This window comes from Myotis nattereri (genome assembly GCF_964212035.1).
Source record: "Myotis nattereri genome assembly, chromosome: 8".
In the NCBI taxonomy this organism is placed as follows: Eukaryota; Metazoa; Chordata; class Mammalia; order Chiroptera; family Vespertilionidae; genus Myotis; species Myotis nattereri.
This window is the reverse complement of record NC_138083.1, coordinates 49,078,582-49,092,736: the sequence shown is the minus strand read 5'-3', so window position 1 is coordinate 49,092,736 and position 14,155 is coordinate 49,078,582. Positions and strand designations below refer to the sequence as shown.

The 14,155-nt window shown below is 35.9% G+C and overlaps 1 protein-coding gene across 2 annotated transcripts in view; it reads right to left on the bottom strand.

Moving 5' to 3' along the window:
- The window catches only part of CCDC102B (coiled-coil domain containing 102B), a 148,065-nt gene that overhangs the window by 13,709 nt on the left and 120,201 nt on the right, over positions 1-14,155 (bottom strand). For both annotated transcript variants that reach the window (XM_081098052.1, XM_081098053.1), the window contains one exon: positions 4,659-4,762. In XM_081098052.1, the coding sequence (XP_080954178.1) occupies positions 4,659-4,762 (104 nt within the window). The remainder of the gene's footprint in view (positions 1-4,658; positions 4,763-14,155) is intronic.

Genomic DNA, 14,155 nt, shown 5'->3' with positions numbered 1-14,155 from the left:
ATCATATTTTTGAAACATGTAGGTGCAACAGAACTAGATGGACTAAAACTGCAGAGATGAGAGAACCATTTGGATGTGAGCTGATGGCCACCAGTCATTTTCTATGATTTTCCTGGAGAAGATGCCAGTTCTATGATGGCTTGACTCAGGCACAGACCGCTGTTTGGGTGGGGCTGGGAGAGGAAATGAGCTCTACTTCAGGGACCACAGGGAACTGGAATGACAAATTCAAGACCTGAAGGCCAGCTTTCCCAAAACACTGCTGAATCCTGAGGCTGCTTGGGAGCCAAAGCTTCTAAGAAGAAGAAAATAGTTTCCCACAATCCCAGTAGAAATCATGGCCTAGAAATGAAGCAAGAGATGACAGTCTCAGAGAAAGCTGAAGTTCACCCGAGAGCATTTATCCATCCTGTGTGAAGCCAGAGAATGAGAATAGTAAAGGTTGAAACCAACAAACAAGAACATTGTAATTGGGAAGAAACAAGAAAAAAATCAGAATAAAAATAAATATTTACTCAATAGCTGCAGAGCTCTAAAAATATGGCACCTATAAAACACAAAGATGATTTTAAATAAAACAAGAAAAAGCTTAAATTAAAACTGAAGGACTAAAATTTTTTACTATGAATAATGTTATTTTATTAAATTTTGAGTGACATATCAGGTATTTAAGCACAAAATATAAAGGCAAGGAATTTAGGAATGTTGGAAAATAGAAATTCCAAGATGACAGGGCTATGCCTAAGTAGGAATTCACTCCCAATTAGTTTATCACATACCATTGTTCATTTGGAATTAATTTACTGAATAATAAAAGTAGTATGAAGGAAATGATGGGCACAGAGACAAATATGGAAGTAAATAAAAATAGGCAATGATTTAGAAATGGGTCTGTTAACAGATAAAAACGTATTAAAATAAAAAATAATCATTCTCAAGCTTTCCACCCCATCTGGTGTGATGTGCCCAACGTTCATCCACAGTGAGGAGAGCTGTGCACCAACCAAGGCAAGAATGCTTTGGAGATTATTTTGTTTCCCATCTCAATCCCATTTCTGTTCCTAGAAATAAGCTAGGGTCAGGCCAGGGCACTGAAGGAAGACCTTTGCATTTTGGAGTGAAATGTGCACAATGCATATGTTAGCTCTGCACTCATCTTCAAAGTCTGTGTAACAGTTCCTCTTGAGATGTGGAGACAAGACCATATTTTCAACAGCCTGATTTAAAATCCACTGTCTAACAGCTCCTTTCTTGAATATATTTTTTTAACCTCTGTAAAAGTCATGCCATAAGATAGGTATTAAAAACATGAGAATAACCAAAGGCAAATTATTTCCTGTGTATATTGCTTCACATTTTACATAAAATATTCAATTTCCCTATTGCAATTTTTTTTTTAGATTCAATATAAACTATAAGTTCCCTGATGATCAGTGATGTTGAGCATCTTTTCATATGTCTATTGGCCATTTGTGCATCTATTTTTGGAGAATGTCTGTTCAGGTCCTCTGCCCAATTTTTAACTAGATTGTTTGTCTTTGTGGTATTAAGTTGTATGATTTCCTTATATATTTTGAATATTAACACCTTTTCAGATGTATTATTGGCAACTATCTTCTTCCAGTCAGTAGTTTGTCTTTTCCTTTTGTTGGTTTCCTTCACTGTGTGAAAACTTTTTAGTGATGTTGTTCCTTTTATTTTTTCTTTTGTTTCCCTTGCCTGTGGAGACATATCCAAAAATATTTCTATAAGTGATGTCAAAGAGCTTACTGCCTATGTCTTCTTCTAGGAGTTTTATGGTTTTGGACTTCTCATTTTAGTCCAATCAATTTTGAGTTTATGCTTGTATATGATGTCAGAAACTGGTACTTTTCTTTTTTTTCTCTATGTATCTGCCCAGTTTTCTCAACACCATTTATTAAAGAGACTGTCTTTATCCCATTGTATATTCTTGTCTCCTCTGTCAGTTTAATTGACCATACAAATGAGGGCTTACTAGTGGACTCTCTATTCTGTTCCCTTGATTTATGTCTGCGTTTATGCTAGTACCATGCTGTTTTGATTACTATAGCCTTGCAGTATAGTTTTCTATCAGGTAGTGTGATAACTCCAACTTTGTTCCTCTTTTCTCAAAGTTGCTTTGACTATTCAGGGTCTTTTGTGGGTCCCCTTTATGTCTAGAGATGGGCAAGTCAGGTATTGAAGGCTAAATATAGCGAGAGACTTGTTTTTCACCTGTATTTGGTATCTTGGGAGGAAGATGCATTTCACTGCCCACACCAACGTGTGGCATAGCCACCGAAAAGCAAAGAAGCATGATCAGGTAGAGGAATGTGCATTTAGCTTCTCAAAGCTGATCTCGGTTCTCATTTGTGGCTGAGAGGAGGGCCCCTCCCAGGGTCCACACTGAAGGTTCTAGCTGGGTGTATCCCTCAGTCAGTTGCTTTGTAGGGGATGGGATGGGAGACAACTGAGGCTCCACTGGAAACAGTCTAGATGGAGCCAGTTCAGCAAAAGAAATATTAAGCAATAATAAGCGAGCTCACATTTCATCATCGGAACATAGACTAGGCATTACCATACAGACTAGCAAACACATTCAGCAGTGCACACTCAGAGACGAGTGAAAGGCCAGCAGCTGGTCTATTTGCCCCCAGTCTTCTGATTTCTAGTCTTCAGACCTTCCTCAAAGTCATAGAAAGAAACAGGGCCAATAGGAAAGGCTCAGTGAATGATGAGCCTTTTAGAAAGAGACAAGTTTATTTAGAAAGAGACAAGTTTATATTTCTCATATAAAGTAAGCTTTATTCATTAATCAATTAGTAGGTTTTCATTTCTTCCACTAATTAATGGGGAGGGGGGTGTTGAGGAAGACCAGGTATATTTTTAACTGAATTAAATTTTACAAGTTGGCTCCATTTGCAGATAGCTAGATGTAAGTTTATATAGTGCCTTTCTAATGTAAATTTCTTTATCTTAAAATCTAAATTTAAATAAGAAGCAGTATTCCACACTATATCCAAAGATCTTTAAGAACTATTCCTCTAAGTACAATTTTATAGTTGACTTTGTTCATTTAACTCAGAGGGAAATCACAGCTTTATTTCAGCCTGATTTATACCAAGATACTACTGTCCAATGCTGTGGGCTTTTCTGTGGTTTTGCTGCAAATGTCTACCCAGAAAAAAGTCAAAAGCCCTCTTCGTTGCCTAGACTGCTTGTGGCTTTATCTAAGCTTCAATCACAGGCAATCTCTTACTTTCCTGAGAATATTTGTATAAATTTGAGTGCAAATCTTGTCTTGTCCTTTCAGTTTCCTTATAATACAAATCATATTGTTTGACACCGCTGCCCACGTTTGCTTGTAGCAAGAATTATACCACATTCATTGTTACCTCTCTAGGGTGAAAACATTTCTCAATGTCACCTCAATCACTTAGATAAAACACACATTTACACAAATCTATCAGTTACTCAAACCATTACTTTCACTTAATACACTGATGCCGGGAGCCGGTCCATGCTTGCTGTTTCAAGGGACCTGGCATATATGGCATACTGTTCTTAATATGTTTGCTCACCTTCTTGGCACTATGTGTTTTAACCAAGGTCTCAGAAAGGTTGTTTCCCCAGGTAGGGATTTTCCCCTGAAGTTAGGGAGGGAAAAAAACCTCTTAAGTAAGTGCCAGGCGGGTAATTAATCACTTTAACTATGAACAATCATGCTTAAGCTACATAATCTTTACTCCCTGGAATGGAGATAAGAAACGCCCTAACCTTTGGAATAGAGATTGATAGGATTGGAATCAACTGGTATAAAAAAGATGTAACAAGTCAGAACTTAGAAGGAGACAGAAAGAAGACAGAACCTACACAGAACCTAGAGACAGAAGAACTTCGCTGGAGAGAACATGGCAAAAGATCCTGGACTGAACCTGACTACAGAAATTGGCAAGAGAACCTGACAAGAACCTGGTGACTGAACCTGGCTGGAGAACCTGGACACAGAACCTGGCTGGAGAACCTAGCAAGGGAACATGGCTACAGAACCTGGCTGGAGAACCTGGAGAACCTAGCCAGAGAACATGGACACAGAACCTGGCTGGAGATCCTAACCAGAGCTTCGCTAGAGATCCAGACCAGAACTTGGCTGGAGATCCTGGCTGGAGATCCTGGCTAGGCTGCTGATCAACTCAATGCTGTCTCTGTGTCATTCCTTCTTTGCCGACTCCGTCCACGCCTTTGGGGACCCCTGGACCTGCTGGGGTTGGACCCCGGCACACTGATTCTTTTATCAACTACCCAGCAAACTGTATGGCTTACAAGTTAATTTTTCTTGCAGATATTATAATTCTGTTTTCTGTGAAATGTATTCTGGAAGCTCCTACTGCCTTTCAGAAAGTCTATAACTTTTAGAACTGGAGTTGTTTTTGAATATTCAAATTGTCTTTACTATGCTATTCAACATCTATTACAAAAAATTGTAAGAGCTAGATGTCTGTTGATTCAGGTATTGATTGTAAACTTCTTTCATTAATATTTCTTGTTAATGAAAATCGTGTTATTGATATTTAAGAGAATGATTTAAAGAAAAGATACCAAGAGTTTCTTTTCTAAGGTCCCAAACTTGAATTGAACACATTTTGTGAAATAATTACCTGTTCTGTAAGTGCCTGAGTTCAGTTTCCAAGTTTTCATTGACTTCTTTCTGTTCATCCAGAGATTTCTGGAGCTTATGGATCTGATTCAGGATGTCATCAAGCTGAAAGCAAAGTAGAAAATGCTTGACTTAAAATGATAGAACTTGTTTTTAAAAGGATTTCTCAATTTTTTGCATGTTACAGTATCATGCATAAGTTTTTTTGTACGTATGCATGAATAAATGAAAATATGCATTTATTTTTCAAGAACATAATTAATGCATATATTCAATAATAAAATAAACATCTACACAGACTCTAGAATATTTGACATCTTTTCTATCCAGGCACTGCCTCCCCCGCACCCCATTGCTCCTCTACCTGAGTCACTGTCTCAAAACTTGTGATTATTGTCATGATTTTGAGAACATACCGTATTAATATACATATGAATTTATGTGTGTATTGATATATATTTAAGCATAGCATATGTGTGTTTATCCATCTGTATATACTAGGTATACCAGTTAATAATGCGGATTTTTTTCAATAGATGGAGTTACACATATGTTGATATATATGTGATTTGATATGTATGCTATTTTGTTGTGTAAACAACAAGCTTCAAAACTTCATATGTCAAATTTGCTGAAGGCGTTAACATCATAGATATTTTTATGCTTACACATGTCGAGTTCTGTGCCAAAAAAAAGAGCATTTGTGGAAAGTTTTAATTCATTACTTTATTTGAAGAAAAAGTTATCGTATACTTCGGGAAGTTTATGGTGAACATGCTCCATCTCAAGATACTTGTGAACGCTGGTTTAAGCGCTTAAAAGTGATGATTTTGATGTGAAAGACAAAGAACGTCCAAAAAAGTTTGAAGACCAACAATTACAAGCATTATTGGATGAAGTTGTGTGTCAAACTCAAAAACAACTTGCAGAAAGATTAAATGTTGCTCAGAAAACAATGTCCGATTGTTTAGAAGCAAAGGGAAAGATTTTAAAGGAAGGAAAATGGGTGCCACACCAACTGAACGGAAGACAAATGGAAAAGCGAAAAGTTATCAGTAAAATGTTGCTTCAACAGCATGAAAGAAAGTCTGTTTTCCATCGAATTGTGACTGGTGATGAAACATGAATTTATTTTGAGAATCCCAAATGCACAAAATTATGGGTTGATCCAGGTCAACCATTAACATCGATTGCAAGGCCAAATCTCTTCGGAAAGAAGACAATGCTCTGCATTTGGTGGGATCAGGAAGGTGTGGTGTATTATGAGTTTCTAAAAGCAGGTGAAACCATTAATACTGATCGCTACCAAAAACAAATAATCAATTTGAACCACTCTTTGATTGTGAAATGACCAAAATGTGCCAGAAGACATGGCAAAGTAACTTTGCTTCATGATAACGCACCATCTGGGACGGTATCCACAGATTACCTGAAAGATGGGGAAATGTGTAGCTGGTGATGGACATTACTTTGAATAAAGCACTTTTGATGTTTCTCTTGAAATTATTGTGTTTTCTTTGATTACAAAATCCTCAATTATTAACCGATATACCTAGTATATTCCAAGTGTGTTGGTATGTGTATATATGTATAGTACTAGAGGCTTGATGCACAAAATTTGTGCAAGAGTAGGCCTTCTTTCCCCCGGCTACCAGTACCGGCTTTCCTCTAGCACCTGGGACCTGGGCTTCCCTGGCTTCGTCTGGAAGGACGTCTGGTCTAATTAGCTTATTACAATTTTATTATTATAGGCTAGAGGCCCGGTGCATGAAATTAATGCGTGGGGAGTTCCCCTCAGCCCGGCCTGCACCTTCTCCAATCTAGGACCCCTCGGGGGATGTCTGACTCCCAGGATCAGGCCTAAGTCGGCAGCTGGACATCCCTCTCACAATCTGGGACTGCTGGCTCCTAACCACTAGCCTGCATGCCTGCCTGCCTGATCACCCCTAACCACTCTGCCTGACGGCCTGATGCCCCTAACTCCCTCTGCCTGTCTGCCTGATCACCCCTAACTGCTCCCCTACCAGCCTGATCACCCCCTAACCACCTCTGCCTTGGCCCCCGCCGTGACTTTGTCCGGAAGGATGTCCAGAAGATGTCCGGTCTAATTAGCATATCACCCTTTTATTAGTATAGAAGATAGTATATTGGGGCAAATATATATTTTTAAATGTATTTTTTATGTTTTTTTACTTAAACATAAAAAAATGGGTATTGTGGGTATCATACTATATGTAATCTTCTGACACTTGCTATTTAAATTTGATTGCTAAGACATCTATATTGGCATCTCAATGTAGTTTGTTGTCTGTTATCCTAATAAAGATGGAATATGCAAACTGATCATCACTTTGCAACAAAGATGGCGGTGCCCACAGCCAATAAGGAGGGAACATGCAAATTGATGTGACAAAGATGGCAGCACCTGGGCCAGGATGCTTGTGTTGTTGCCATGGGGATGACGCAGGCATTCCTCCCTGGCCACTCCAGGCCTCTGGGCATTACGGGAAGGCGGAAGGCGGCTACTGGCCGGAATGAAGGTGGAAACAGGGCTCCAGGCTGAAGCAATGGGGAGCGAAGGCGGAAAGGTGACTCTGGCTGGAGCAAAGGCAGTGCCAGCAGGCAGGGGAAGGAAGGCCTATTCTTGCATGAATCTTTGTGCATCAGGCCTCTACTACATTATAATATTGCATGAACAAGCCAGGATATCATGCCACCCTCCTGTCCATGAGTATTAGATTGTTTGCAGCCTTATGCTGCTCTGAACATTCTTGCATATGTATCCTGATGCAAAGAATTCTCTTGAGATACAGATAGGAGGACAATTGCCAGGTTATCCTTTGTTGATGTTTAATTTTACAAGATAATGCCCAAAATTCTCCACTAATTTGCCTCCCAAAGACAATTAGAAGGGATCTGTTTGAGCACAGCTTTGCCAACACTCAATGTTGTGAGATATTAAAACTCTGGCCAATCCCTAATTAATAGTGGTTTTTGATACCTCTACATTTTAATTGCCCAGTGTTTTTCTTTTGTGCCTATTTAGGTCTTCTGCTCATTCTTCTAAGAGCTTTCCTTTTAAAAAAAATTTTTGTCCACGTTAATGTTACAATCTTGACACTAACCTTTGGTCAATTATGTGTTCCAAATATCTTCACCAAGTATATATGAAATTCATAACTTATTTTTATACTTATTTAAGAGCTCTTTGAATGCTTATTTTATTAAGTAAAATTTATCAATATTTTATCTTATAGTTGGGATGTATTTAATAATGTTAAAAATACTTCCCTAATCAAAGTTCAGAGAAATAATCTGTATTTTCAACTAAAATTTAATAGTTTTCCACTTGTCACTTAAGTCCTGAATCAAGCTGCAGTTAATTTTTATATACAAGGTAAATGTCAATTTTATTTTTTCTATATAGACACACATCTTAATAGGAACCTATATTGAATAAGTTATTCTCCTATTGATCTGACATATCAATCTGTCATATTAAAATTTTATATATTCCATGTATAAAGTTTCTTCTATAAAGTCTGCTTATATGTTCTACTGTGGGGATTAATATTTGATCTTTCACACTGAATTCCTAGAGCCTTCATTGTAAATCCTGATTTAACATAGGCCAAGCTCCCTTTTCCCAGCAGCTCTTTTCCTTGATTCTTCATAATTTTAAAAATAGCTTAGTAAAGCCCATAAACAACCCTATTTGTATTTAGCTTGGAGTTTCATTCTGTAACTTAAGTACATTTGATACCATTTTGAAATTTTTTTTTTTGTCTATGAACATGGTACATTTTACATTTTGTAAGTCATTCCTGAAGTCTCTCAATGAAGTATAATTTATCAGATGTTTCACACTCCATTTTATTTGATTTACTTCAAAGACTTTTATATTTCTTCTTAAGTGGGTTTTTCAAGTAGATATTTATTTGGCATGACAGTGTAAGTTCCAAGGACTGCTCCTATATGATCTAATTATGAATAACAGTGTCTTTTACACTTTTTCTTCAATTTATAAGGTTTCAGCTTCAATTCTATCATTATGGATTTTACTATATGAACACTATATGGGATATATAATGACTATTTGGAAAGCTTCATCACGGACAAGTACTATTACATATTTAAGGAATATTTTGGTTGAACTATATGAAATACATTATAGTTTGAATAGAGTATAATACTTAAAATAAGTAGATGTTATTTTATTATAGTCAAAAGTAGAGTAGAGTTGTACATATCACAAGTCTTAATTAACATTCATGGCCTTTTATTCATCATGTATTGAAATATCTGAAAAAAATATCATAAAAAAATATCAGACACATATAAGCTCTTCCTGTACAATTATTTTTAGTAATGATCATGACAAAGTCGAATTAACCTGAATGGTTACTACAAGTATTATTTAATTACAGTCCATCACTCTGATGGAACATTCTGCAGACATTAAAATGTTACTTAAGAAAAATCCTTACAACATTGTGAGTAGTGCATAACATCTCTTATGCAAAATTATTTTAAAAAATAATACTGAAATACTGGTGGAAATTTCTAGCTGTTGATTTTTCTAAATCTGTGACACGACTTTGTAAAGTTTATAGTAAGAAATAAATATACTTTTAAACTAATGTTGAGCATGGTTTAGGAGCAATAAAAAGTGTCCAAGGTACAAATAATGCTTCTGGTGCTGCTCAGGACTTTTGCATTTCCCCAGGGTCCTAAGTGATACTGATGCAGCCAGTCCTTGTAACACTCTGAGTGGAAAACACAGCTACCCTGGCCAGAAGGACGGAGCTTTCCTTAAGTACCCCAGTATACTGGCTGCTTACATTTATCAATTCATCCAACTAAATTTCAGTGGTCATTTTCTGTCTCTAGCTCTCACCAGATATCTAAGTGATTTTCTTTCACGTCTTTCATGTACTTAAATCTGAGGCCAAGCACCATATTTAATAAAATGGCACCCAAAGCAAGAATGCTGATATGTTTTCTTTCTAAGAGTTACATGATTTATATATGAATTGTCTTGGTCTTTTGCCACTGGAAGGAAAGCTCATGCTTAAGGGATTTACATTTAATTCATGTATAGATTTCACATGCTTGCAATACTGTTTGCATGTTTCTTTTTTTTAAATAAGTGGATGCCAGATAGGCTAAAGTAACAAATGTCCTTCCACTTTTGTTAACAGTTTTTGCCAAGAAAGTAGAGTGTAATTTTTAAAGTTCTATATCAGTAGTATCCTAAAACATTTTTATGTCAGGTAAATCCAGCTCAATATTTACTGTAAGTACAAATAATTGCTTTATTCCTATTACTACTCTGGTAAGGCCCCAGGCAGTCTGGCAAAAATGTGAGTAGATTCCCAAAAATCTGTGATTCAAAAAAATATATATTGCCATATCTATAATCTGATCAATCTGGCAGTATAACAAGGTCCACGCTATAGTCGTAAGTCTTGGTGATATAGAGGCAATGACTTCAGCTAAAAAGACTGCAGCTGCAATTCCTGGAAAATATTAATTTCTATCATTGAAACAATAAGGAAAATAATGCCCTGGCAGAGTAGCTCAGTTGGTTAGAGTGTCACCTGATATGCCGAGGTTGCAGGTTTGACTCACAGGGCACAAACAAGAAGCAACCAATGAATGCATAATAAGTGGAACAAAAAATTGATGTATTTCTCTCTCTCCATTTCTCTCTCTCTAAAATTATAAACATTTTCAAAACAGAAGAAAAAATAAGGAAAACAAGACTAGAAAAGCCTGTCAGACATTGCAAATAGCAGCACATAAATCCCAAGTGATTTGTATTACAAATCTGTATCGAAATCTAACTGGAAACCGTTGATAATCAGTTTTGACACATCTTTCCATTAGCAGATGAACAGGACCGATTTCTGTCCCAGAAACTGAAGTGACATGTTGAGCATCAGGTGTTCTGGCAAGTTCTTCTGGCCAATCTGCTCTGATTCTGCTCCAGGGCATCCACACTCGGTGTCTTTCTAATCTGTCCAGCTTGGGATGTGATTAAGCTAATGAGGAATGATGGCACAAATTCAGGTAAGTTTCCTGTTCACAAATTCTCTCAACCCGATTCACGTGACACAGAGCCTTTGAAAGAAATGAGTACATATGACAGCTGGCCAACTTCAAATAATTAAGACTAGCTTTTGGAAAATACTTATAATTGGAACTGAAATATTCTAAACAATTATATCAAAGATTACACCAAAAAGTACTCTTTCCCTGGAAAAAAAAATTCAGCAAAGTTAACAGGCACATTTTGCTAAAAATTCTTGGTGATGGAAAGTGGTTGCCTTTTGAAATTTTGCTAAGTATACAGTTTGTGGTACATGATCCTATTATTTTCCAGTGTAATAATTATATATTTATAATATCTTATTTCCTACTTACATAGAAATTATTGGATGATTTAAATTCAGTGACTCCAAGTAATTATGACTAAGGTAGTACAAATTAAAATGTGATCTTATCTTAACAGAATATAAATGTTCTGTGGTCTTGTAGTTGTGATTTACCAGAATTATTTTTTATTAGTGTCTATACTGGCCTCTTTTATACATATGTCATTGACTTGCACGCTTTTGTTAAACTAGCTATTAAATTTCTATCCGATACTTTCTTTTTTATTAAATGTATTGGGGTAACATTGGTTAATAGGATAATATAGGTTTCAGATGTAGATTTTTATGATACGAGGTCTGTATATTGCACTGTGTGCCCACCACGGAAACTCAAGTACTTACATTTAAAGTAAGTAGTTTTACTGGACAATTAAGAAATGTCAAAGAAGCTAGCAATGGATACATGAATTACTGAAATAATTTGTTGACCTTTGAAATGTATAAACTAACTTTTCTACTGAGCTAACTTAGCAAAGTAATTGTAGACATAGGGTTAATGAAAATAATTACTGAAAATAATGAGTATATGTCACCTGGACAACTCAATCAGCACATTAAACTCTTAACAGCAAAAGGTATGTTTGATTATAAGTGAATTGGTTTGACTGGGTAATTCTATAAAGAATGATACAGGTTCAGATTTCAGAGGTTCACATTTTTGGAAACCTGGAGACAATTTGCTCTAAATTTCATTCCCAATGATCTCAAGCAATAATTCCCCCAAAGATTTTATTGTCATCTTTGTAACCAGAAACCAGGATAGTTTTCCCAATGACTGTGCTTTAGGTTTAGTGTTGTTTTCTCTTTGGGAACACATGTTGGGAAGTCTGTGGTAGAGCTCAACATTCTTTTTTTTTGAATCCTCATGAGGACATTTTGCTATTGATTTTTAGAGAGAGAGAGGGAGAGACAGAAAAATAATGATGTGAGAGAAACACATTGGTTGGTTGCCTCCCACATGCACCCCAACCTGGGCCCAGGAGGAGCCTGCAACCCAGGTACATTCCCTTAACCCTTCGGTCCACAGGCCAATGACTCTATCTAATGAGCCAAACTGGCAAAAAAAAAGTATGAAAACATTGTAAAACATATATTGAGAGAACTGACACTTCCTAATTTCATTGCTTACTAAAAACAGTAATCAGGACAATGTTTTACTGGCAGAAGAACAGATATTTAGGCCAATGGAATAAAACTGTGTCCAGAGTCCAGGAAGAAATTATTACATTTATGGTCAACTGGATTGTGATATGGATGCCAATATATTCCAATGGGAAAAGGATAAACTTTTTTCACAAATAATCTTGGGGCAACTAGATATCCACAAGCCATGATTGAAGTGGAATGCCTACCTCACAACTCATTAATAAAAATCAACTCAAAATAGATAAAAAATCAATACATAACAGTTAAAACTATAAAACTCTTAGAGGAAAATACAGGAGTAAATCTTTCTGATTTTGAAATAAGCAATGTTTTGACAAACAAGCAACAGAAGAAATAAACAAGTTAGACTTCCTCTAAGTCATTTTTAAAGTTTTATGCTCCAAATACATACAACTGTCAAGAAGCTGAAAGGACAGTCTACATAGTAAGAAAAATATTTGCAAATCATGTATCTGAAAGGGGATTTCTATGCAGAATATACAAAGGACAACTCAAAAAATACCTCAATTAAAAATAGGCAAAGGATCTGAATATATATTTCTGCCAAGAATGTATAAAAATGGCCAATTAGTACATGAAAACAAGACCAACACTTTCTTAAGTCATTAGGGAAATTCAAGTTAAAACTGCAATGAGATACCACTTCACCCCCATAAGGATGATATAATTAAAAAAGATGGACTCTAACAAGTATTGGTGAAAATGTGGAGAAACTAGAACCTCCAAACATTGCTTGTGAGATTATAAAATGCTGCAGCCACTTTAGAAAATAGTTTGGTGGCCCTTATATACATCTACACAAAAATTCACATATGAATGTTCATCAGTATTATTTGTAATTGCCAAAAAAAATGAAATACCCCAAATACAGCCAGCTGAAGAAAAAATGTGGTATAGCCGTTCAATGGTATGTTAATTGATCATAAAAAGAATGAAGTGTTGATTCATGCTACAATAGTGGATAACTCTTAAACCTGATACTAAGTGAAAGTAACCATCATAAAGGGCCATAGATTCTATGATTCCATTTCTGTGAAATGTCCAAAATAAGTAGCTCCATAGAGACAGGAAGTAGATTAATGCTTGTCAAATGCCGAGGGTAAATGGAGGATGGGGCATGACTGCAAACCTATAATAATAAAAGCATAATATGCAAATCAACTGAACAGCTGAACAGTGGAATGACCGTCCAGATGACCTTCCAGACGAAGCAGGGGCTGTGAGGGCCTACTCTTGCATGAATTTCGTGCATCAGGTCTCTAGTAGGTATGTAATTTCTTTTGGGGATTATGAAAAGGTTTTAAAATTAGATTTTAGTAATTATTGCACAGCTCTATGATTTTATTTTAAAAACACAGAATTAAATTTAATACTTTGAATGGGTGAAATTTATTATATGTGAATGAGATCTCAAAAAAGCTGTTCAAGTAAATAAAGTATGGCAGGCATTTCAGTTGCTATAATATTTATATTATTAAGCCAAGTCAAAATGAATTCTTTTGTAGATACTGTAGAATTAAGTCAGGTGAATATTCCAGTGATTCCAAGGTTCTTAATGTTATCTTAAATAATTGCACTACTTGAATCTAGAATATTTCATTGTTTTATCTCTACATAGTATGTTTTATCTCTATATAATAAACTTGTACATATTCTTTAAGAATTTGATAGATAAATGGACAATGATACCTTAGTACATCTATTAACCGAGATAATCTTATAGGATTTTTATATAAAAAGCATTCTATTAAACAGTTTATTCCAATTCAAGAGCTGCTTTTCTTTTCAAGAACTCAAATTAGCATCATGACCAGTGGAAGTTAAGCACTTGACATCCTACAATGCCGGAGACTCTTAATTTGTGCCTTGAGGGACCAATATTGAGAATTTGTTC